The sequence below is a fragment of the Hyaena hyaena genome, unplaced genomic scaffold (assembly GCF_003009895.1).
Source record: "Hyaena hyaena isolate Hyena2069 unplaced genomic scaffold, ASM300989v1 scaffold_734, whole genome shotgun sequence".
Classification (NCBI taxonomy): Eukaryota; Metazoa; Chordata; class Mammalia; order Carnivora; family Hyaenidae; genus Hyaena; species Hyaena hyaena.
The window spans coordinates 592967-617716 of NW_024081365.1; the positions used below are offsets into that span (position 1 = coordinate 592967).

Consider the following 24750-nt stretch of genomic DNA (forward strand, 5'->3'; position numbering starts at 1 on the left):
CGGGCAGTAAGCACAGAGCCCAAGGTGAGACTTGAACTCAAGAACTGTGAGATCATGACCCGAATCAAAACCAAGAGTTGGCTGCTTAACTGATTGAGCCACTCAGGAGCCCCATCAACCATTTTCTCCACAGTATCCCAAGTATATTATGATGACATATTAATAAGGGTAAATTATTATGCCTCATACCAACTTCAAAAGGAGCAAAGTCTTAAAGGTGGAACAATTAAAATAACTAGAAGATAGTATAACTTGCTATATTCCTGGCATTAAGTATGCTGTGTGTATGACCTTATTTAATGTTTACAGCAACCCCATGAGGCAGTCAGAGATGATACTCAAAACACTCAACAACCTATATCACATGGCTATTACACCATTCAGGCATGTCCTTCCTAAAATCAACCTGAGAGGTAGGTACTATTATTATCTCCATCTTATAAAAAAAGGAATGAACACAGAAAATCCTTGCAAGGACACACAGCTAGGACATAACAGAAATGGGATTTTTAATTTAGCTTATTCCAGAGTCCTGACTCTTAATCACTGGGCTACTATACTGTCTCTCAATAAGCAAAATGCCTCTATGGCCCTAGGATGGGAAAGGATGTCTTACGCAAACACAGACACACACAGACACACACACACACCACACACACAGAGACACACACCCAGAGTAAAAACTATAAAGAAAAAACCGCTAAATTTAATTACATGAAAACTTAAAGCTAGAAATAGTAAAAGGTACAAAAAATGAAGTTAAAAGCCACTGGCTGAGACATTATTTGTGATACATTTAACAAGAATTAAAGTCAGACAACATAAGAAACTTTCCTTTTCGATAACAAAAAAGCAAAAAAACAGAACAGAAAAATCAGCAAAGTAAACAAATAATTCGCATAAAAGAAAACTAAACAGCCAAGAAATATATGGGGAAAAAATAAATAATAATGTAAATGCAAATTACATGACATATAATTTCATACTCTCCAGACTGGTTAAAATTTTAGTCAGATAATAGTAAGTGGGGTGAATATGAGGAACAATAGAAATCTTTCTTCACTGCTGGGAAGGATAAATGACAAAACCACTTTAGGAAGATATCTGGCAGCATCTAGTAAATATGAACATCCATATATGCTCTGATCCTGTCACATGATTCTTAGGTTATATCCTAAAGAAACCCTAACATATATGATTACAGACATGAGAAAGAATGTTTGCTGCTGTACTATTTCATTAGTAGTAGTAGTAGTAGTAAGGAATAAAAATGTTCAATAGCAAGGGAAGAGAGAAAAAATTAGTGTATTTAAGTGATATAATACAGCATATTATACATATTATATGGCAGTAAAAATGAATTAACTTACACTTATAATACACATGTATCACAAAAACATAAAACTAAGTAAAAAAAAGTTGCAGAACATTATGTATCACTTACATAAGTTGTAAAAACACATACAAAACAGTATTATTTACTGCTCACAAATACATAAATGTATCAAAGGTAAAAAAAAAAAAGGAAAAAGATGGCCTACATAACATGACTCAGAATTTATTGTTTTCTTATATATTCATTTATTTTGAGAGAGAAAGCACATGTACACATGTGCATACAAGTGGGGGAGGGACAGAGAGAAAGGGAGAGAAGAGAGAGTATCCCAAGCAAGCTCCCGTGCTGTCAATGCAGAGCCTGATGTGAGGCTTGAACCTAGGAACTGTGAGATCATGACCCGAGCTGAAATCCAGGCAGATGCTCAACCAACTGAGCCACCCAGGTGTCTCAGAATTCACTGTTTTAAAGCAAGGCACATTAGAAGAAACTTGCTATTATATTTACAATTAAGGTGCTATTCAATGCATTATTTACTATATAATAAAGCCGCCTCTTTATGAAAATCAATGTATATAATAATAATAAAATGAAGGCTGAAAATCAATGCTCTAATTTCCGTGTGAAGAATTTTGGATTAAGAAAACAAAGTTGGGGCACCTGTGGGACTCAGTCAGTTGGTTAAGTGTCCAACTTTGGCTCAGGTCATGATCTCATGATCTGTGAGTTCGAGCCCCGTGTTGGGCTCTATGCAGATGATGGCTCAGAGCCTGGAGCCCATTTTGGATTCTGTGTCTCCCTCTATCTCTGCTCCTCCCCCTACTTGCTCTCAAAAATAAATAAAGCATTAAAAAAGAAAACAAAATTAAAACAAAACAAAACATGGATGGAAGGAAGTAGAGACAGGACCCAAAATCAATAAAACAGGAAAAAAAGTAAACAATAGAGAGAAATCAGAAAGTCCAAATTTTGCTCTTTGAAATGAACAAAAAAAGAGGAAACACCAATTACCAGTATCAGTAATGAAAAAGTAGACATCCCAAGACTGTAAAGATGTTAAAAGATAATCCTGAATAATTTTCACCAACAAATGACAACTTAGACAAAATGGACAAACTCTCAGAAAGCAACATAAGAAGAAATATACATAGCAATCTTTTTTTTTCTTTAAGTAGGCTTCATGCCCAGCATGGAGCCCAACACGGGGCTTGAGCTCACCACCCTGAGATCATGACCTAAGATAAGACCAAGAGTCGACCCTTAACCCACTGACCCACCCAGGTGCCTCAGTAGATATAATATTAAGCAGATATGTCCATTAACGTACATTTATATGTACATTTCTGGAACAACTGGGTGGCTTAGTAAGTTAAGCATCAGACTCTTGATCTCAGCACAGGCCCTGATCTCGGGATGGTGAGTTCAAACCCTGCACTGGGCTTGGTGCTGGGCATGAAGCCTACTTAAAAACAAAACAAAACAACAACAATAAAAACATTATATCTGTCATTAAAAAACACTCACAAAGAAAACTGTTTGGAAACAGGTCCAAAAGGCTTCATTTGGTGAGATGTAGACATTTAAGAGAGAACATCAATTGTACATATCTCCTTAAAAGGGCAAAAAAAACAGGAAATACTTCTCAACTTATTTATAATGACACTAGCACAACCCAGATACCACATGTGAAAAGAAAAGTAAAGAAAAATATAGCCATCTTGCTCATGAATATAAATGCAAAAAAAATTTAAATAAACTATAAGGATATCAAATCCAACAATATTTAAAATAGTAACACATCATAACTAGGTGAATTTATTCCAGGAATGTAAAGAAAATATTTGAATATCAATATTCAAAATCAAGAAATGTAGTATTTGAAAATCAAGAAATGTAATCTATCACACTAACAGAAAATATAAAACATATAACAAGAAAATTTTCTTATCATTTTAATAGATGTAGAGAAAAATTAACACCTACTCACACAAAAAAATCAGCAGATGAAATAGAGGGGAACTTGCTTAATCTGATCAATCTATAACTAGCCCCACACACATAGAAATTTTAATGGTGGAATATTAAAACTTTGCTGAAATTCTATCACCACCTCAACTCACCATTGTGTTAGAGGTCCTAATAAGTGCAATGAAAGGGAGGATGGGGAGATGGAGACTGCAAATGGTATGACTCCATAGTATATGTAAAAATTCCAAAAACATCCATAGGCAAATTATTAAAACTTATTAATAAGTGAATTCACCAGGATCGCTGGGAAAACAGCTCAAACTACAAACACTTAGAAAATAAAAATTCAAAAGTGGTGCCATTTCTAACAATGAAATCAAATACCTTTAAAAAAGCCAAAATGTATAGAGCTCCTTATCTCAACCTAGGCTGGAATGAACAGTGTTGTAAAGAATAACCATGATGGTGGTTGGGGAACCGGGGGGAGGGAAAGACATGGGCTTAGATGAGAGAGATGGGGAGACCAAGAAAAATGAGAATGTTACAGCTCTTTGTGGATTAAGTTATAAATATTTATTTAAATTATTTTAGGGGAAGAAAGAGAAATAAAAAGTTTCAGATGGCAGAATGAAGTCCAAGTATATTAATAAATGCAAATATAAAAGGACTAAACTCACTGATTAAAAGAAAAAGAGATATTATAATAAAAAAAAATAGAGTGCCTGGGTGGCTCAGTCAGTAAAGGTAAAAAAAAAAAAATATATAACTTATTTGCTATGTATCAAAAAGTTCATAGTAAAAGGATGGAAAATACATAAATAAAACTGATAAAATACACTAATATCTGGGGGAAAAGGCTTTAAGACAAAAAGCATAATGAGGAATAGAGAATATCACTAAATTATGACTTAAAGTTCTATTTCACAAAGAAAACAGTTCTGAACAGGTACACACGTAACAAAATGCATTGAAAATATAAGCAAAAAATTGATAGAATTTCAGAAAAACGGTAAATCCACTATCACAATAGGAGATCTTAACACTGTTTTCAACATTTGCCATCAATCCTCCAGCCGTTCTCAGACTATTTTCCTATTAGATCAGAAGATCTAAGATCTTAAAGACTAATGGTCAATTAAAGTGCATTCTGAACTCTTTTAGAGGCTATTTCATCATTAAGTTACAGGAACAGTGACTTGAGAAACTAATTTGACAATAAACTATTTGTAAAAAAAAAAAAAAAAAAAACAGAAAAGAAAATAGGGAGAATCTCTTAAAAATGTCCGGTACTAAAGTGGATTATTGCTGCCATCTGCTGGACACAATGTTCATTCCCATTTCAATCATCTGCTTTAAAAGGACCTTGTAAGAAAGCACATGCGGCCCTAAACTGTAATCTTACCTTTTTTAAAAAAAAAAAAAAGTTTATTTATTTTGAGAGAGAGAGAGAAAAGAGAGAGAAAGAGAATGATTGGGGAACGGTCAAGGAGAGAGGAAAAAAAGAACCACAAGCAGGCTCTACACAGTCAGCACAGAGCCAGACACAGGGCTTGATGCCACAAACTGAGATCACGACCATAGTCTAAACCAAGAGTCAGACGCTTAACTGACTGAACCACCCAGGTGCCCCTGTAATCTTTTCTAAGCTTCCTTTATCTAGTGATATAGAGATACTCTCTCTAAATTAAAATATGTGTCCTCTCTATGTGCAATTTAACAAGCCTCTGGTAACAATTTTTGTTTTTCCCAAGTCACAGGTTTATGAGAGTGTAGAACATTACACTGCCTGAAATCCACTTGGAATTTAATATATCCAAAAGACTACCAAGTTTCCCATACAATGACTATAAAATCATATTTTATACAATGAATAATTACAATGAGTCACTGCAACCACACAAACTACACATTATTCATATGGCATATTAGCCACATTACTGGCAATGTCTCTTTATATACACACATAAAAACATATGGAAGGTCTTTTAGTGCTCCCCCAAATCTGGTTCCCTTGCCTTCCAGGCACACAGGAAAATTACACTTCCTGCCGAGTTAGTACCTAAGATTAGTTAGGATCAACAGGTTGTGTGTGAAAAGTACCATGTGCCATCTGCAGGTGCAGGCAAGGAATTGCATGTATCAGACTGGCAGCATCCTTCCTCTAACCAGTGACAAGATGTGGCCTCAAAAGGAGATGGTAAAGCCACCTTCTTTTGGTGACGGTAAAGATAAAAGCAGCTTAAAACACTAAACAGAGCGGGCGCCTGGGTGGCTCAGTCGGTTAAGCATCCGACTTCGGCTCAGGTCATGACCTCACAGTCTGTGGGTTTGAGCCCCATATAGGGCTCTGTGCTGACAGCTCAGAGCCTAGAGCCTGCTTCAGACTGTGTCTCCCTCTCTCTCTGCCCCTCCCCTACTCACTCTCCATCTCTCTCTCAAAATAAAATGAAGACTTAAAAAATTTAAACAAAAAACACTAAACAGAGCTGCCCTATAGAATTTTCCAGACCTACGACAGACTTTGAAATAGTAAAAAAAAAAAAAAAATAAGCTTTTATTGTGTTAAGGCACTGAGTTGGCACTTAAATGTTACCTCAGCATAGCCTAGCCCAGGATTTCTCAATAGTGGCACTACTGACATCTTGGGATGAATAACCCTTTGCTGTGGGTGCTATCATATGCCACTTTAGAACATTAAGCAGCATTCTTGGCATCTACTCACTATTTGTCAGCAGCACCCCTCAATGTAACAACCAAAATTAGCGCCAGACATTGCCTTCCTCTCTGACTTTGAGAACCAGTAGCCTAGCTTAACCTGAATACAGTATTATCTATCTATACAGGTGTATATATTATGAATACATATGAGAGTATATTTAACTCAAGTGTCATGTGACACAAATACATGCTTTATTATGCATTAAGGTCAGATGTTTTATAGGCCCTTAACAGATACGAATTTCGTTTTCTTAAATTTGGAGAGCTAATTCATAAGCTTAAAAAAATCTAGTCAGTATTACAAGTTTTTACATAGTACAGCAAACAAAATCTTTCAAAAGGATAATATAAATCCATACATACTATGCTGTTCATTTCTGAGGACTCATAGCTCCCAACTGGATGGACATTTCCAATGGGCTCCAAGCCCTCTTCATCCCACATGTATGTTCCATCGGAGCTATCAGATGGAGAGAGCTCAAATGAAGAACCAGCTCTGTAATCTGTATCTGGTGAAATCAAGTTATTCCCAGACGTATGTTTTGAACATTCACTCCTGTCTTCAATTGAGTTTTTAAAAGAGAAAGAAAAAATTATTAATTCACAAAAATATATTTATCAGGTTCTAAAAATATAAGCTCTAATAATTTAATATATTATAACAAAAAAAGTTGGCAAACAAGTATCAGTAACTATAGAACTTTCTAAATCCTAAACTACAAAAAAAAAAATCAAGAGGCAAAATCTTAAATAACCTACTGAAATGTTTCCCAATACACATGAAGAAAATTCATTGAGCCATCTTTCACTTCCCTAACATTTCTAGAATTATAAATAAAGCCTTATTTCTTTTAATATTTCCTAAGATATTTACTTTTACACACTGGCCAGGAAACTCCTTACTCAGTGTGTATCATTTAAGCTCACAGTTGCCTCCTTATAAGGAAAATACTTGCTCTGGCCAATCACTTCTAACTAGAAGACCCTCAAACAGGCAAGGGTTTATGTATATCTATAGGTATGGTTCACGCCCTTGACCAGACCAGATCACAAGCCTATACCCAATCCCTTCAGTTTGCTCTTTATTCAGGTTATATGGGCACAGATACATTTTCTACAGACTTTCAGTGCCAGGATAATCAAGTTTAAGCAGAAATGTTTACAGGTGCTATTCTCATTTTCTTCAGTTAAAAAATTAAATAAAGCTCCTCTGGAAGTGTAACAAAAAAGCTTGCTAAACAAGAAATATATATCCTCCTTTTAAAAAAATGAAAATTTCCTAGGATAAAAATATGCATTACATTGGACATAACCTATTTTAATATTAGCTCATTTACCCTTTGGTATAGCTTTACTCTAAACAAATAGGACCTATTGCTGTAAGGGAAGAGATGGTTTAAAATGGCATGCACTGTTGAGGGAAGTGGGGAAAAAGAAAAAACTTTGAAGCAAGTAAGAGAAGACCTATCTGTGCATGACGGTCAATGAAGAACAAAGGTAAGATACATTAGGGAAAGAGTGTTTTTATTGATGCTCTTTTAAACAGTGAAATATAAGACCAGGTGCAAAAGTCACAAAAAAGATAAATGTTGCCCTGCCCCAATTTTATCTAGATCCATCCCTCCATGAAATTGATGGTATCTTGGAATTACTTAAAAAGTACTCCTAAGTGTAAGTTCAGTTATATTATCTAGGAGAAAACAAAGATTTAAGGATATTAATATTTACCAGAGACACTTATATCTATCCACTCATCAGTTTTACTTTTCTCATTTTCCTTTGGGGTATCAAATATATCCTTCGGCGGTACATTTTCATGCTTTTCTTCTTTGAGAGAAATTTCCTCTGGAGTTATTCTAGTTCTGTTGGAGTCTTCTATATCTATAAAATCATCACTAAAGTCTTCACTTAAATCATTCTTATCAGAAGACGACAGAGAAGACAAAGAAATATCATCCACATCATCACTCAGGTATCTAATTTTAGCATCATGTTTCATGGTATGGTCATTTTCTGTTCTATAACTATCATTTTCAATTAGTTCTTGGTCCTTACTAGTAGCTCTGTCGTTAGCCATAAGTGCAGCATCTTCCTCTACACATGTATCAGCAGGTGAATTTTTATTACCATCAACTGTGATAGTCCCAGAAAATGGAGGTCGGCTAGATTTCAGTAGAGAAGGATGAACCATCCTATAACCCAAAGTGGATGTTACACCTGGGCCATTTGGTAAAGCCAGCTTCTTTCCACCAGCAGCATAAGGCCTATTAAATCCATACCCTAAATGATCATTCCCATTGAGCACCTCTGACTGCCGGGAATTTCTTGTTAGCATACTTGACCTCAGAGGCACTCTAATGGGTAGCTGTTGATTCTGATAAGGCTTTGTAAGATCTGCAGCTCTATTGAAGGAATGTGATCTGGTTATAGATGAAGGTGGAAGGAATGAGTTTTGAATGGAATGTGAAAAACTTTGTGACCTTACCATTTTTTCACAAGTAAGAGATTTTATATTGTCTAGGGATTGTGCTAAGCCTTCTCCAGAACTGCTTCTGGTGGCACAGGAGTTTGCTCTAGGCCTTTGTATGCTACCAGACGAACGGTTTCCATACAATCCATTCAACTGAGATTTTGGAGCATTGACTGAAGAATATGAAGTCCTTCCTAATAATGTGCCTTTGGTGAATTTACCCAAACTAGATGGTCCAGACAAAGACTTTTGGTTTAACTCCTCTGTAGATGACACAAACATAGTGGATGGCTTTGCTAACTTTGATGTAAGTAAAGAAATACTTTTCAAGCCTCCCTTTATCCCATTTTTATCAAACATTCCTTGAGCAGGTACATGTTTTTCAGGATCAATCACTTTATCATGTGAAATTTGAGTACTATTACGCTCTTCAGCACTTTGTGCACTAAGCTGGTATTTAGTTGCTGTTCTCCAATTAAATGAATGGGAAGATGGACAATCAGAGCCATTATTTTTGATGTAACTTTTGATGTTGCTATTCTTGGAAGTCCCCAATAAATTAACAGGTGTCCCATTTGTCATTGGCTGTAGTGTACTTCTCACAGATTTTGCTCCATACTTTGGCAACTTGGAACCCAAAAATGTCTTGATTTGTGTTTTTTCTTCCATGAGCTATAAGGTGCATTTGTTCTTAAAATTTGACAGAATCTGAGGAGACAAAAAAGTAGATTAAACATTCCTAAATAAGCATAATTACATGGAGTATTACATAATAAGAATATGTATTCTTAGACAATTAGATGCACCAAAGCCCAAAAGCTACTTATGATTCCTATATAATCCTTTATAAATATTGAATACACTCAATTAATAAATTAATGTTAGGCAAAGGTAAAAACATCTTTATAAACATTTTTATAAACTTGGGCTATGCATAGTGATAGCAAAATCCAGAAATAACAAAATAGACTCAATTTTGACCATGTTTTTAAGAAAAAGAAATTCTATAGCACACCTTCCAATTATCAGTCCAAATTACTTTCTCACTTTGGACAATATTGTCTCCTTTAAAAATAAGAAAATGTGATTTTGTTAAATTTTTAAGTTTATCTATCTTGAGAGTGAGATTAAGAGAGAGAGAGAGGGCAGGGGAGGGGCAGAGAGAGAAGAGAGAGACTGTTAATGCAGGCTCATGAACCGTGAGATCCTGACCTGAACCAAAATCAAGAGTTAGACGCTTAATTGACTGAGCCACTTAGGCGCCCCATGATTTTGTTAATTTTTAAAGCATATGTGATCTTATAAAAACTGGAATACATTTTTAAAATCCATTACTAAAATCATGGTAGGATGTAGGAAAAGAATACAATAGCACCAAAAAAATTCTTCTGACATTAAGGGTGGAGATATTTGCTATAATTTTAAGTAACTATTTCAACTAGTAATATAAAAAGTCTGCACAGTTGGTGCCACAGTGAAAAGTATGATTTAATAAGGTTAATTAGTCCACTTGTCTCAACCTCCCAAATTTATTTTAAAGGTAACAAACTCAGAAAGGTTCAATGCACATATAAGGGCATAAAACTAAAACAACTAGTGTCCTTTTTTTGAGTAACTGTTTAATAAGGTATGACATGTCACTGCCACATGATGAGATTATAAAAATTAGATAAAAATATTAAAATGCTTATCCTAACATTAGCAGAAATATAACATAATATGCTGCTTACTGCTCACTACATACTCTGTGACTATATGAAAGTTCTGCAAAAGCATACACAAGTGCAGAATGTGAGTAAAAGAAAAACATACGCCTAGGGTCACTGATGGTTTTTAAAATTATCTATCTTACAACACTGTCTTTAATTTGTAGGTTTATGTTTTAATTTAAAAAAATGATTCCAACCCATCCCTGTCCCTTAAAAATTAAGAGTTTCTAAAGTACATATGTATTATTATGTCAAAAGCAAATATTTAGGAAATCATACAGACTTTCAAGTAAAGATGGCAGGGTAATAAAGCAGAATCACAGAACTTCCCATCTCCAATAACTAATAAAAGAGAAAGAATATACATACATGTATGTATATAATTTTTACCCAGAAACTCACCAGCTAGCTGAAGTCAAACAAAAATTATTTAAAACTAAATGCCTCTAAACTTTAAAAAAAAAGTGGTGGCCATAAAAAGATTTCTGTACAATGTGGTCTGGTTCCTAGCCTGATCATACTGCCTGAAAGCCTAAATGGGAAAATAGGTGAGTTGCTAAAACTTCAAAGTGTTAATAAACATCCTCCAGTTTGGATAGAAATATCTAATTTGGCAGTCCCTAGAAAAGTTCAGGAAAACATCTTCAGCACAGAAGCTCTGAAACCTTAGCTGAAGCACAGTGGGAGCAGAACCCATCAACTTCCAAGGCAGTAGTCTATTCTGAAGGAAGGATCTGAAGGCCTTAAAATTATATTACACCTTCAGCAGGATGGAGTGAGCCCAGTACAGAACACTTAAGGAGACAAGGGAGCCTGGTGCATAAGAAGAGTTCTCTCCACACCACCACCTTATGCCCTTCAACCACCAAGAAGCAGACAGAGAACAATATACAACTGCTCAAAAGGTATAATAAAGGGGTGCAGTAAAAGAAGGAGACAAAGTCAGAGCTAAGGTGAAAAAGGCATCAATGGGAATTCACCTATGTTATACCAGGGCAAATACAAAGTCTTGATCTAGCTATTCAAGTCTTTAACTAGAAAGATAAAAAGAAATGGTGACATAACTATAGAAACAAGGGAGTAGAAGGAAGGAGAGAAACAGGTTAACAACTAGCAAGCAGACACAGAAGAATCCAGAAGAGAAGGAAAACGTAACACAAACAAGTAAGAAAATCCCCAGTGAGTTCTTTGTAACAGAGAACAACTTACTAAGAACACACACTTAATAAAATAAGAATTCAAAAATAAAAAGACAAAACAGGTAAGTCAAAAAGAAGTTATAGAGCTAAGGAAATCAATTAAGAAGTAAAGAACCAAAGACTGAAAATCAAACTAATTGGCAAGGAGAAAAATCTTAAAATAACCTGAGTAGTGAGGAGAAAAAAAGACAAAGGTATCAAAGCACTTAGTAGATGTAAAACAAGGATTGAACAGAAAGATAATTAGTATCCTTGAAGTAGAATAACTAAATAGAAGAGAAAAAGCAAGTAGACATAATAGAAAATATCCTTAAAATAAAAGAGAAAAAAATCCACAGAACAGAAGGAAAGATAAAATCAACCACAGATCTAAGTGCATATCTAGATTAAATTAATAAAGCATCAAGGATAAAGAAACAATTCTCCAGGAATGCAGGCTGAAAAAGAAATCACTTTGTAACAATGATTGAAAGTTTGATTTCATGGACTGCCATTTACTAATTCCTGACGGCTGACACAGACCTAGTCTGTGTTGGGTGAAAGAAAAAGGAGAATTTGATTCATTAGAGACATTTATTCATGTATCTCTTCTGTTTACCTATTCTAAGCTCAAATCAATTAAGAATTTCATGCTGACCAGAAAGGAAAATCACTCTATGGTATATGAACAGTCATGTTTTGTGTCTATGTTAACTCTGTAGTCAAAGCTAAAACTGTAGAATTGGAAAACAATAAACTCTCTCATTGTCTGTGTATCTACTATAACTCAGGTGGGTATTTACCTCTCATTCTAAGTACATATTACTTTCCTACCCCTACAGGGTATTAATAAATTAGATTATAAGTCTTTTTTTATAAGTCTCTTAAAGTGGCACTGTTCTGAGTAGCTTCTAGAGATAAATATCCATTTATATAAATTGAATATGACCAAAACTGCCAGAAAATATGAAAACTCATCTTCAAATATTTTAAATATGTAATACTTTTAAAATTATTCTTACAGAAATTCAGAAAGGTTTTAAAAACCAAGTTCATATAACTAAAGTATCTGGCAAAATAAAACTTGTTTTAACAAATCTATTTCCTGATTTATCAGTATTAAAGATAACATAAGCATATATTTTTATTCAAGTAAAGTAACTTTAATGAAACACACAGACTTAGGGATCAAATAAGCCATTCTTACTCACACAACAATGTCTAAGGTTATGAAAATACAAATCTGTGTTTAAATCGGATGATTTTTCTGACAAATCTTTTTATAGCAACAGTAATTATGTTATATAGTGTCAGCTAACAGATAATTTTCAAGAACTTTAAAGGTAACTTAAAACCTTAGACTAATATTAAATTAACTAATGATAATCATTGGCTCCCTAGATCATTTCTAAGACAGAATATTAAAACATTGATCACTAAGCATAATTTCAAGTTTATATGCTTTTGCTTCCTGTCATTGTATGCTACAGATAGATGGACAGCTTGGGCCATGTAAATGAACACACTAATTTTTGCTACTTTGAGAAACTGTGTACTGGATCCCATTTTTATAGAAAGTAACATGATAGATAGATAGATAGAAATTACATAAAGATGTATGTGCACATATATATTTAAATACAACAACCTGTTAACAGTGGTTACCATTAGGGAAGTGAGAATTAGATACAGTGAAATTTTCTTTTTACCTTTATATCCTTATTTAAACATGCCCATATTTTTGTAATTTAAAAAGTTTTAACTAAAAAATTGCATCTTAAAAATAAACAATTTAGGGGCGCCTGGGTGCCTCAGTTGGTTGGGCATCTGACTTCGGATCAGGTCATGATCTCATGATCTCTCACTGTTCCGTGTCTGGCTCTGTGCTGACAGCTCAGAGCCTGGAGCCTGTTTCAGATTCTGGGTCTCCCTCTCTCTTTCTGGCCCTCCCCTGCTTGTGTTCTGTCTCTTTCTCTCTCTCTCTCAAAAATAAAGAAACATTTAAAAAAATAATAAAAACTTATTCAATATCAAAACAAGATTCTTAATAGTTTAACTAAAAAAAGTTCAAAATTAAGTTCAATATTATATAAAATATACTTAAAAGACATATAAAATAGATGTTTGGAGAAAACAAAAAGGATCTTTTTATTCAACAAGTGTAACTTCTTCATAAATACCACTTCAATTTCACCAAACCTCAACCTCGATTTAGTACATTTCACTTGTCAATTTTATCTTTAAAAATCTATTCTAAACTGACAATTTCCATTCCACAACTCTAGTCCTTACCTCATTATCGTTCTATATTGCTACAAAGACTTCCTACGTTAAGTCTCCCATCTCACTTCATATTCAAACTATCAACAGTTATTCTCTTAAAGCACAGATCTGATCATATTATTCTACTGATTAAAAATTATGCATGGCACAGGAACATCAAAGTAAAACCCAAAATCCACTAGAGAGATCAAGCTTCTCTACCTGGTTCTACACTATCTTTGCAGTACTATACATTCTGGCCAAAGAGGCATTATTAGTCATTCCCCAAAATCTATCCTGTATTTTCTACCTTCTATGCCTTTGCTATTGTAAAGACCGCCTTGAAGGCCTCATGCTCAAAGTTCAAAATCCCTACACCCGCAAACCTTTCCAGTTAAAACTGATTTTACAACCTTCTCTATTCCCTTGGCATCAATAATATAGCTGGGTCTGTCTAATTAGTCTGTCTAAATGTGTGCATGTCTATTTGACCTATAAGAAAGTAAAGCTGTTAAGAGCATAAACTGAGTCTTACATACTTTGGGGCCTGCTACAGGACCACAAATTTGAAAGGTCCTCAACTTCTTAAGTACATTCATAATCTCTTAGTGCAAGGTAATTTAATAAATGATAAGTCGACTGAAAAATAACTTGGTTTTAGAGGCCTATGATTAACTGGTAGCAGCTACCTTGAGCAATATGTTAAAAAAGATCAGAAGTCAAATTCAGACTCTATGATAAATTATCATGATCAAACAACAGTATCTGACATGACCAGAAAAAGGACAGGGGCAATATCCTTCCAGATGACTGCTATCTTTTTTTATAATAGTTTTTACCACAAAACATACCCCCACACCTACAACCACTTTCAGGATAACCTTAAGAAAATAAGTAATGATACTATATATAATGGCCATTTTGCAAATCACTAAGTAACACACATCAAAGATTCTGCCCTCTGGTGAATCAGTCTGTGAATCAGAAAGGCTTTAATATTTCCTTTCCTATCACAAGTAGACTAAGGACAGAACATTCTATTCCTTCACTTCTCTATTCCTCTATTTTACTGCCTAAAATGAGAGTAATGTGTATTATCTCTCAAGAACACCCACGTATTAATAACTTAGAGGCATAAGATAAGCCCACAAGAAAGACACACTATTACTACAAAGTGTTTGGGGTGTCACCACTCAGGAAAAATGTACTATTTCCTATCAAAAATGGTTTTGATTTCTAAATGCACAAATGTTTATAACACAAATGAAGTTAATCATCATGGGCTGTGGTCTTCAGTATAAACTAATCTGATAGTTCAACTGTAAAGCTTGCATACCTGCCTATATTATGAATATTGTCATTTTGTTAATGAGCTACTTATTGTCTTTAAATATTCACGAAATTTTCTCCTACATTTGCTTATATAACTATGAAATAAAGTAAAACAGACATTGTAAGTCTGCCTCATTTTAGTAGCTATGCTACCTCTGATGCACTTCCCCTGATATGCAAGTCTGTTAAGTGATTAAAAAATGCAGTCATAACAATTTGAAAAAGTACATGTTGGCTACAAAATCTAATGATATCATCTTCTCTAAAATACTTCAATACTGTCTGTAAGCTTTAATTTATTGCTAAACTAAAAATAATACCTGGCCTAGGGCTTGGAAATGTCTGAGATTTTCTGATTTAATTTCTGTAAAATGATTTTTTTTAACTATAGCAGGTTTACACTATTAGTATTTCACATTTGAATTTTCAAAACTACATATATAATTTTTTATTGTCAAATTGGCTAACATACAGTGTGTACAGAGTGTTCTAGGTTTTGGGGGTAGATTCCTGTGGTTCATCACTTACATGCAACACCCAGTGATCATCCCAACAAGTGACCTCCTCAATGCCCATCACCCCTTTTCCCCTCTCCCCTGCCTCCTCACCCACACTCAGTTTGGTCTCTGTATTTAAGAGTCTCTTATGGTTTCCCTTCCTCCTTCTCTGTTTGTAACTATTTTTTCCCCTTCCCTTTCCCCATGGTCTTCTGTTAAGTTTCTCAAGTTCCACATTGAGTGAAAACATATGATATCTGTCTTTCTCTAACTGACTTATTTCACTTAGCATAATACCTTCCAGTGCTATCCACACTGCTGCAAATGGCATTTCATTCTTTCTCACTGCCAAGTAGTATTCCATTGTATATATAAACTATATCTTCTTTATCCATTCATTAGTTGATGGACATATAGGCTCTTTCCATAATTTGGCTATAAGTTTCTAATAAATCAAGGTTTGGGGGGGATGGTGTTGGTTTTGGGTTTTTTGTTGCTTTTAAAAGGAATCCACAACAAGGGGCACCTGGGTGGCTCAGTCAGTTACTTGTTGGGTGACTTGATGTCAGCTCAGGTCATGATCTGGCGGTTCCTGAGTTCGAACCCTGCATTTGGCTCTGCGCTGACAGTGTGGAACCTGTTTGGGATTCGGTCTCTCTCCTCCTCTTTCTCTTCTGTCTACACTCTTTCTTTCTCAAAATAAATAAATAAGCTTAACAAAAATAAATAAAATAAAATAAAAGGAATCCACAATTGGATGGAAAGGGAAAAGAAAAAGCAAACTTTACTGAGTATTTACATACGATTATGCATGCATGTATGTATGTATGTCTCCTGCTTACCACTCCATCCTTGTTTAATATTCACAACATTACATGTGGATTTCCTCTGATTTTAAATAGATAAGTCAAGATTCAGAAAGGCTAAAATACTTGTCTAAAAATTCATAAACAACTGAAAAGGATCAGGTTCAAGTCCATCTGATTCCAGAGTCCATGTATACTACCTTCCTGACAAAGGAATGAAATATTCTGAGAGGCTTACTGAGATTTAGGGACAAGAGTGAAGGAAAGGACTGGATAGCTAAGGTAAGGAAAGCATAAATACTGCAAAGAACCTAGGTATAATTAAATGAGAAGTTTTGCAGAGCAACACTAGAAGCTTTCACTTTTTCAAACTCCTTTCATATCCATTACGTTATCATCTGAGGAAACACCCACTCACATTCTTTTTTTGTAGTTTTTCAAATAGCTTGTTAGAAGGTATGAACTGCCTGCATTTGGGGGATGTACATAGGCATAAATTCACTAATGAGACCAAGAGCAATGAACTGAACAGCAATACTAATGACTGCATACCCATAACCAGTCACTTCTTTTTTTTTTTTTAATTTTTACATTCATTTACTTATTTTGAGAGTGACAGAGGTAGCCTGAGTGGGAGAGGGGCAGAGAGAGAGGGAGACATAGAATTCCAAGCACACTCTGTACTATCAGCACAGAGCCAAATGCGGGGCTCGAACTCAAGAAAATTTGAGATCATGACTTCAGTCAAAATGAAGAGTCAGATGCTTAACCAACTGAGACACCCAGGTGCCCCCACCAGTCACTTCTTAATATGTGCTTTCACATTCAAATAACTATGTCTTAATTTTTTTTTTAACCTTGTGTTACTCAACCACTTCCCCCAAATCCCTTCTACTCTGTTTCTCTTAGCTTTCATCTGTGGCATAAATTGATTCAAGTCTTGATTACAACAATTAAATAAACAAAACTGACACTTGGAGTCAAAAATAAACGTTTAAAACAGTACTTTATTCCAGAGTGTTCATAGTTTTAAAAAGAGCCCATCAAGCTCAACACAAAGCCCCATTATCCTACCAAGCTGACTTTTCTGTCTTCCAGTTACAACTTTTTACTCAGGCAGATAGGTATCAAAACAACTTGTGAAAGAGAGGCTTTAAAATAATTTGTGGCTTAGGAACATTAAATAATGTTATTAAATGTAGATTCAAAGTATATTACTTTCTGAAATTTTAATTTAAGGAACAAGGAGAATACTGGTAGATAAAGAGAAACCAGAAGCTACCCAAACCACAAAAACTCTCCCTTCAAATTTTATCATTTAGTTCTGCTAAAACTCAACTGTCTGGGGCATGTAAATGACACTAAGGTGCTGAGGGCTAAGTAAAGATGATACATGCCAAGCTGCTTGAATAATGACCAAGTCTAACACCTGAGTAGTTGCACCGCCTTTTAAAATAGGGGCGTCTGGGTGGCTCAGTCAGTTAACTGTCCGACTTCAGCTCAGGTCATGCTCTCACAGTTCGTGGTATGAGCCCTGTGTTGGACTCTGTGCTGACAGCCAGCTCAGAGCCTGGAGCCTGTTTCTGATTCTCTGTCTCCCTCTCTCTCTGACCCTCCCCTGTTCACGCTCTCTCCCTTAGAAATAAATAAAACATTTAAAAAAATTTTAAATAGTATACAGGCATAGGAATTAACCATAGTCATTTTATAAAACACTGGGTATGGAAAAAACATGGCATGCAATTCTTTAGTATTTTGGACCTGCTCAAGCAAAGTTCCTAAATTAAATAGGCAAGGGGGACAGGGATATAGAGGATCAAGTATCAGGGAGAAGAGTGACAGGCATAACATAAACACAGATTGCTAGGCTTAAGTTCACACATGGCACAGACTAAATTTGATATACCTGAATATGTTACCCAACCCTAAGCTTATTCAGTAGATGGCAGACAATAAATACCCCAAAATGAAATATTTTGTTAGGATTTAGTTGTACTGAAAGAATAATATAATAGAAAATAAATTTCAGTAGTAACTTTGATCTAACAGAATATAACAAGGTAAGTTTCTTAACAGAGCTATTGGTTACATGCAACAATACAGATGAATCCAGTAAGATCCTTTAAACAGAAGAATCCAGATACTTAAGAGTATATATAGTGTTGTTCCATTTATAGCAAGTTCAGAATGTCACTTCCACTTAGGATGTAGAAAGCTGCAACGAATGTCACTACTACTTAACAACCTGGAACAGCCAGATAATCTTCAAAATCCTAACTTTTTTTGAGCCAATCAGAAAGCCAACATCAGAAGGCAACCAAATAATGCAAATTCCAAAGGGGGCCAAGATCTGCCAAGAAGAGACAAGACATTTTAAGAGTTTCACTTTTAACAGAGCATATGAGAAGGAGGTGATCACCGTAAGGAGTAATAAGCTAACATTTTCATGGATGCTTAAAAGCCAAATGTGGAGTAAAATGTCAGTTTGGAATAGCAAGCTCTCTTCCAAGGGCTTCAAAATACCGTTCAAGGAAAATGCATTAGAGAGCCTCCTCTCGGCACAAGCATACAGGAAATGATAAGAGGCTAAGCTTGGACAAAGACAAAGCCCCACTGGCTTCTATGCATCCTTCTATCTTATGAAGCAAAGCCTTAAACAGCTGGGCAAGGGGCAGCAAACCCTCTCACCTCTAGGACACAGAGAAAGATCCACTGCACCTGGGGAAACAGAATGGAACATAAAAAATGTTCAGTTGATCCATTTATATAAAAAGAAAGTCAAGAACGAGCTAAACTAATGATGGTTAAAAAAAAAAAAAGATTAGAACAAAGCAGTGGTTCATAAATGCTGGTGTGCATCAGAATCACCTGGAAGGACTTATAAAAACAAGATTACTGCCCCATTGCCACCACAGAGTTTCCACATCAGTATGTCTAAAATAGGCCTTAAAACATGTATTTCTACATGTTACATCTTGAAACAAAGATTACCTCTATGAGAAGAGGCTGACTGAGGTGTTGGTAACAGTCTATAACTTAACCTCGATGGTGTTTCTCAGGTGAACACTTATGCAAAAATTCACCAAGAGGTAACATCATCTCAGATTTATGCACTTTACTGTATGTATGTTATAACTCAATGTAAAAAAAGTTTCTCTAAAGACTTAAAAATCTTCACACTAATACCACCTATATTTCAAAGCAATCAAGTAACTGCTGATGAAATTTTCCTTATAGTATAATCATAACTAACGAATGCAGAAAAAAACATGGAATCACAAAATAAGAAAACCAGATATACTTGGTGTTGATTAATAATGAATATACCCAGGTAGCAATCCTTAGTGACTGTTAAATCCAATAGTTGAAAAAGACACCTGAATCTGAATCCATCTTAATGTCCTATCATGAGACAAGAGGACAGACACAGGGACATCCATGACATATTTGTGTCTATTCAAGCCTCTAGATCTATAATGTGAAAGGGCTACCAGAGAAAGGATTTGGTTTCTTTCCTCAGCCAATAGAAAGAGAATGTTACAAGTTTAAGAGATACATTAATTAATTAATCCTTCACATGGATTCTAATGTAATCAACCCCCAGTAATAAAAATTGTTTTTGAGACAATTCAGGAAAATTGATCATGAAATGGGTATCAGATCATTTAACAGATTTTATTTTTTGTTGTTGAGGGTGTTAAGAGTATAATGATTATACTTTTAAAATAAGTGTTGTATATAAAACAATTACTGGTAACTGCTAAAAGCTGAGTGATAACACACAGGCAGGGTAGGGGATCACCATACTGTAGAGAAGTATGTTTAAGACCTCTATGTAATTTTTCCTTTAAAAAAGTAAACCTCAAATAAGGACATTTCCATAAGAAGAAGAGAGGTGTAATAAAGTACAGCACATTTGACATGCCTCCCCCACCTCCTTTTAACATTCGCTCTTCTCTCCCTCTCTCTTTCTCTACCCCTCCGCCTTCTTCCTCCCTTCCTTTCCAGTCCCTTCAGGAGGACTTCTCTTTTTCCCTCAACGGGTCTCAGTTTGTACCTCCATTCAGAGAACTCCCAATGTCTAGATCTCTACATTTAACTTCTCTCACAGAGGCCTCTTGATTTAGCAGAACCATAAGCCATAAACTGCTCTAATCAAGGCTTAAGAGGTTCCATCAAGAGAAAAACTATCTTGGAAAGTGACAAAGAAAGGGTGATTAATGGTTAAGAGGGTAGTGAAGCCCAGATTAGAATGTTATACTCCCCACTTCCTAGGAGTATCACATAGAACAAATTACTTGGTCTCTCATTAAATCTGTTTTTCATATGTAAATAATGAATAAATAATAGTACCTGATCATGGCTTTTATCTCTTAGGCTGTGCTGTTTGTAGATTACCATAAAGATCTAATCTGATGAAGTTAATCTGGACCTGTTTTAACATTTGCAAAGGGATATTTCATGAAACACTATCAAGTAATAAGAACAACAGGCATCTTCGACCCCTACCATACTTCAGTGGGACCATAATGCAAAGCTCAGAAATTTTTTAACAATAATTTTTTAATAATGAATCATGACATGGGTAGGAACTATATTTGAAAATAATTCTTTTTTTTTTAAGTTTTTTTTTTTTTTAGTAATTCTACACCTAATTTAGGGCTCAAACTCACAACTCAGAGATCGAATCATATGCTCTTCCAACTAAGCCAGTCAAGCACCCCATGTGACTAAAAATAACTCCATACAACTAAAGCTAAGAAAAATGAAATGTGAACTACAAATCAGACAAATACTACAAAAAAAGAATTAAAGTTTCTTCTATATTAAGCCAAAGAATATATTCTCATCACCTAAAGAAATCAGGTGGCTAAGAAATCAGCAGAGGAAAATGAAAAGCAATGCAGGAAAAACAGGAAGATGACCCCCAAAGAATACAAAACACTAATTTGAAAGGATATACGCACCCCTATGTTTATTGCAACATTTACAATAACCAAACTATGGAAGCAGAACAAGTTCGATCAATAGATGAATGGATAAATAAGATGTGGTATATACATATATAATGACATATTATTCAGCCATAAAAAAGAATAAAACCTTGCCATTTCCAAAAACACAGATGGAAGTAAAGAGTATAAATGCTAAGCAAAATAAGTCAATCAGAGAAAGACAAATACTGTATGATTTCACTCATATGTGGAATTTAAGAAACAAAACAAATGAACAAAGGGAAAAGAGAGAGAGAGAAAAACCAAAAAACAGGCTTAACTATGGAGAACAAACTGATGGTTACCAGAGTGGGTGGGGGCAGAAGGTGGGTAAAACAGATGAAGGGGATTAAGAGAACACTTATCTTGATAAGCACAGAGTAATATATAGAGTAATATATAGTTGAATCACTATACTGTACACCTAAAACTAACATAATACTGTATGTTAATTATACTGGTATTAAAAATAATAATTAAAAAAAATAAATTAATAGGAGGATGACAAAAAGAGCACTGAAAGTAGAACTGGCTGATCCAGATGATACAGAGAGAAGTTTTGAAAAGCAGTTTGAGGGGCGCCTGGGTGGCTTAGTCAGTTAAGTGTCCGACTTTCGCTTAGGTCATGATCTCGTGGTTCGTGGGTTCGGGCCGCGTCGGGCTCTGTGCTGACTGCCAGCTCAGAGCCTGGAGCCTGTTTCAGAGTCTGTGACTCCCTCTCTCTCTGACCCTCCCCTGCTCACGCTGTCTGTCTCTCTCTCTCTCCTAGAAATAAATAAAACATTAAAAAAAAAAGTTTAAAAAAATAAATAAATGGCCCAAATTAATGGAAAAATTTAAAAAAAAAAAAGAAAAGCAGTTTGAGAAAGAAATCTTACGTAAAAGGAGCAATTCTGAATTGGAAACTAGTCAACTTTTTCATTTTAAGGGAAGCTAAGGAACAAATAAGGGAAAACGTATCTATAAAATAACAACTCGAAGTTTTTCTGTAAGACAAGAAGACAGATGAAGAAAGACTTATTTTTGAAAAGAGACAACAGGCAAAAGTTCAGAGTAATCTAAAACTTCTGACCAAAGAACAAAAAGAAGGCAAAGAGATTTTAAGAAGAGTATACAAACTGATGTAGGCATTGATTGTTTGAAAGAGAAAAACGTTAAGTGGAAACTCAGATTGATATAATAACTGAAAAATAAAAATAAAAACTGAATATACAAAAGAATTCATTATCTTACTTGAGGTAAATTACAAAATAATACTGGAATGAGCCACCAAGAGGGAAAATACCAGCAAAGGACAATAAAAGTTCTGGATTGCCTCTAAAGGCTTTATCTGAATTCCATAATCAAGCTGTCAATGAAAGATTAAAGTAGATAAAAGTGGTGACAGACTCAGTTTCTGTACATGGAGTGATTCTATTTGTGTGTGGTACTGTTCTTATTGTCAGATCAAAAGACCAAGTCATGTCACATTCAGAGGACATAGAGTAAGAAACTTGCCTGGCGATGTTCCTTAAAACCGGAAAACGTACTATAAAATTATTCTATGTAAACACTTTTGCTTTTATAAGTGTCTCTTATAAGGAAAACCAAAACAGAACCTAAGATGGTTATAGCTTCAGCAGTTTCTATGATGATCAGTTGGATTTTCAAAATTAATTTTGTAGTTATTTCACAGAGTAATTTTATATATTGGATATAAGATTTATTGTAGTAATATCCTAAAGCAGACTTTTCCTATTTGTAATGAATCAATATTCTTGCTACACATACCATAAGAATAGAACAATAAAAAATATCAAAAGGCATCATGCATGTGTTTCACGACACTTCAGTTTGTTATATGTGCATATGTGCATGCAGCACATAAAATGTTCTGAACATCGTAAGATTAAAATATGATGTATTTTATGTAATGTCGAAGAAATTTTTTCTGCATTGGTATTCCTTAAAATGTAAAGACCCTATCAACCAACATTTGCATATACAGAAATCTTCTTGCACACTGGCCACTACTCATCCAGAGGACTGCTTCCTACCTTCTTCCTCCTTCCCCAGTGCTTCGCCTGTAACCAGCTGACCTGAGTGGACACTGCCACCTTGGTCTTGGGGCCCTGCTCATATACCTCCTCTCCCACATTGTACCTTCAAGATTAAGACTCTTTTCCCTGTAAAGGATTGTGCAGATAAGTCATCATTTTGTCTGTCTTTACTTTTAAGAGTAATCCTATCCCAGAAAATTTCTTATTCTTGCACTGTCTATAGACCTTTCTGTGATAATGGAAGTGTTCTATATCTGCCCTGTCCAATACTGTAGACACTAGCCATATGTGGCTATTGGAGTGTGGCTAAGGTAACTAAGGAATTAATTTTTATTTTTATTTTAACTTATTTAAATTTAAATAGGTATATGTGACTAGTGGCTACCATAATGAAAAGCCCATATTAAACACAAACATAAAAACAAGTAGTATTTACTTTGAATTTGAAATCCTGTCATTTCAAATTCTTGCTCAGTTATCATGTCAGAAGAAAAAAACCCTCTTATTTTTATTCCATTTATGAATCACAAAATGTGCCTGTGGGAGACAGATAAAGCTTGAAAACTAGACAAACCACACATGTGAAAATTGCTAAAATCAACAACCCAAGAAACAACAGGTGTTAGCGAGGATGTGGTAATGCAAACTGGTGCAGCCACTATGAAAACAGTATGGAGGTTCCTCAAAAAGTTAAAAATAGAACTACCTTATGATCCAGCAAACACACTGTTGGGTATTTACACAAAGAATACAGGAACACTAATTCAAAGGGATATATGTGCCCCGATGTTTACAGCAGCATTATTTCCAACCAAGATGCAGAAGCAGCCCAAGTGTCCACTGATACATGAATGGATAAAGAAGATGCAGCATATATATACAATGGAATATTATTCAGCCATAAAAAATGAAATCTTGCCATTTACAACAACATAAATGAAGCTAAAATACAATGCTAAGCAAAATAAATCAGTCTGAGAAAGATAATTACTGTACGATTTCACTCATATGTGAAATTTAAGAAACAAAACAAACAATAGGGTGCCTGGGTGGCTCAGCTGGTTGAGCAACCAACTCTCGATTTTGACTCAGGTCATGGTCCCAGGGTTGTGGGATGGAGTCCTGCATCAGGCTCTGCATTGAGAGTGGAACCTGCTTAGGATTCTCTCTCTCTCTCCCTCTGACCCCCTCTCCTGCTTAGGCTATTTCTCCTTCTAAAACAAAACAAAACAAAAACAAACAAACAGAAAAAATAAGAGACAAAGAGAGACAAATCAAGAAACAGACTCTTAGGAGAAGTTAAGATGGAGGAGGAGTGGGACCCTGGGCTTTCCTCATCCCTCAAACATGGCTGTATCGAGATCAGAACATTTAGAATACCCAGGAAATCAATCTGCAGACTGGCAGAAGGAACTCCATGGCTGGAGTGAGACAGTGTGGC

At 35.1% G+C, this 24750-nt stretch overlaps 1 protein-coding gene across 2 annotated transcripts in view; it reads right to left on the reverse strand.

Annotated features, from left to right (window-relative positions):
* CCSER2 (coiled-coil serine rich protein 2) overlaps positions 1-24750 on the reverse strand; it is a 168305-nt gene that overhangs the window by 113814 nt on the left and 29741 nt on the right. For both annotated transcript variants that reach the window (XM_039218064.1, XM_039218065.1), the window contains exons 2-3: positions 7751-9200; positions 6386-6582 (exon numbers count right to left, since the gene is read on the reverse strand). In XM_039218064.1, the coding sequence (XP_039073995.1) occupies positions 6386-6582; positions 7751-9161 (1608 nt within the window). In that variant the 5' untranslated portion in view covers positions 9162-9200. The remainder of the gene's footprint in view (positions 1-6385; positions 6583-7750; positions 9201-24750) is intronic.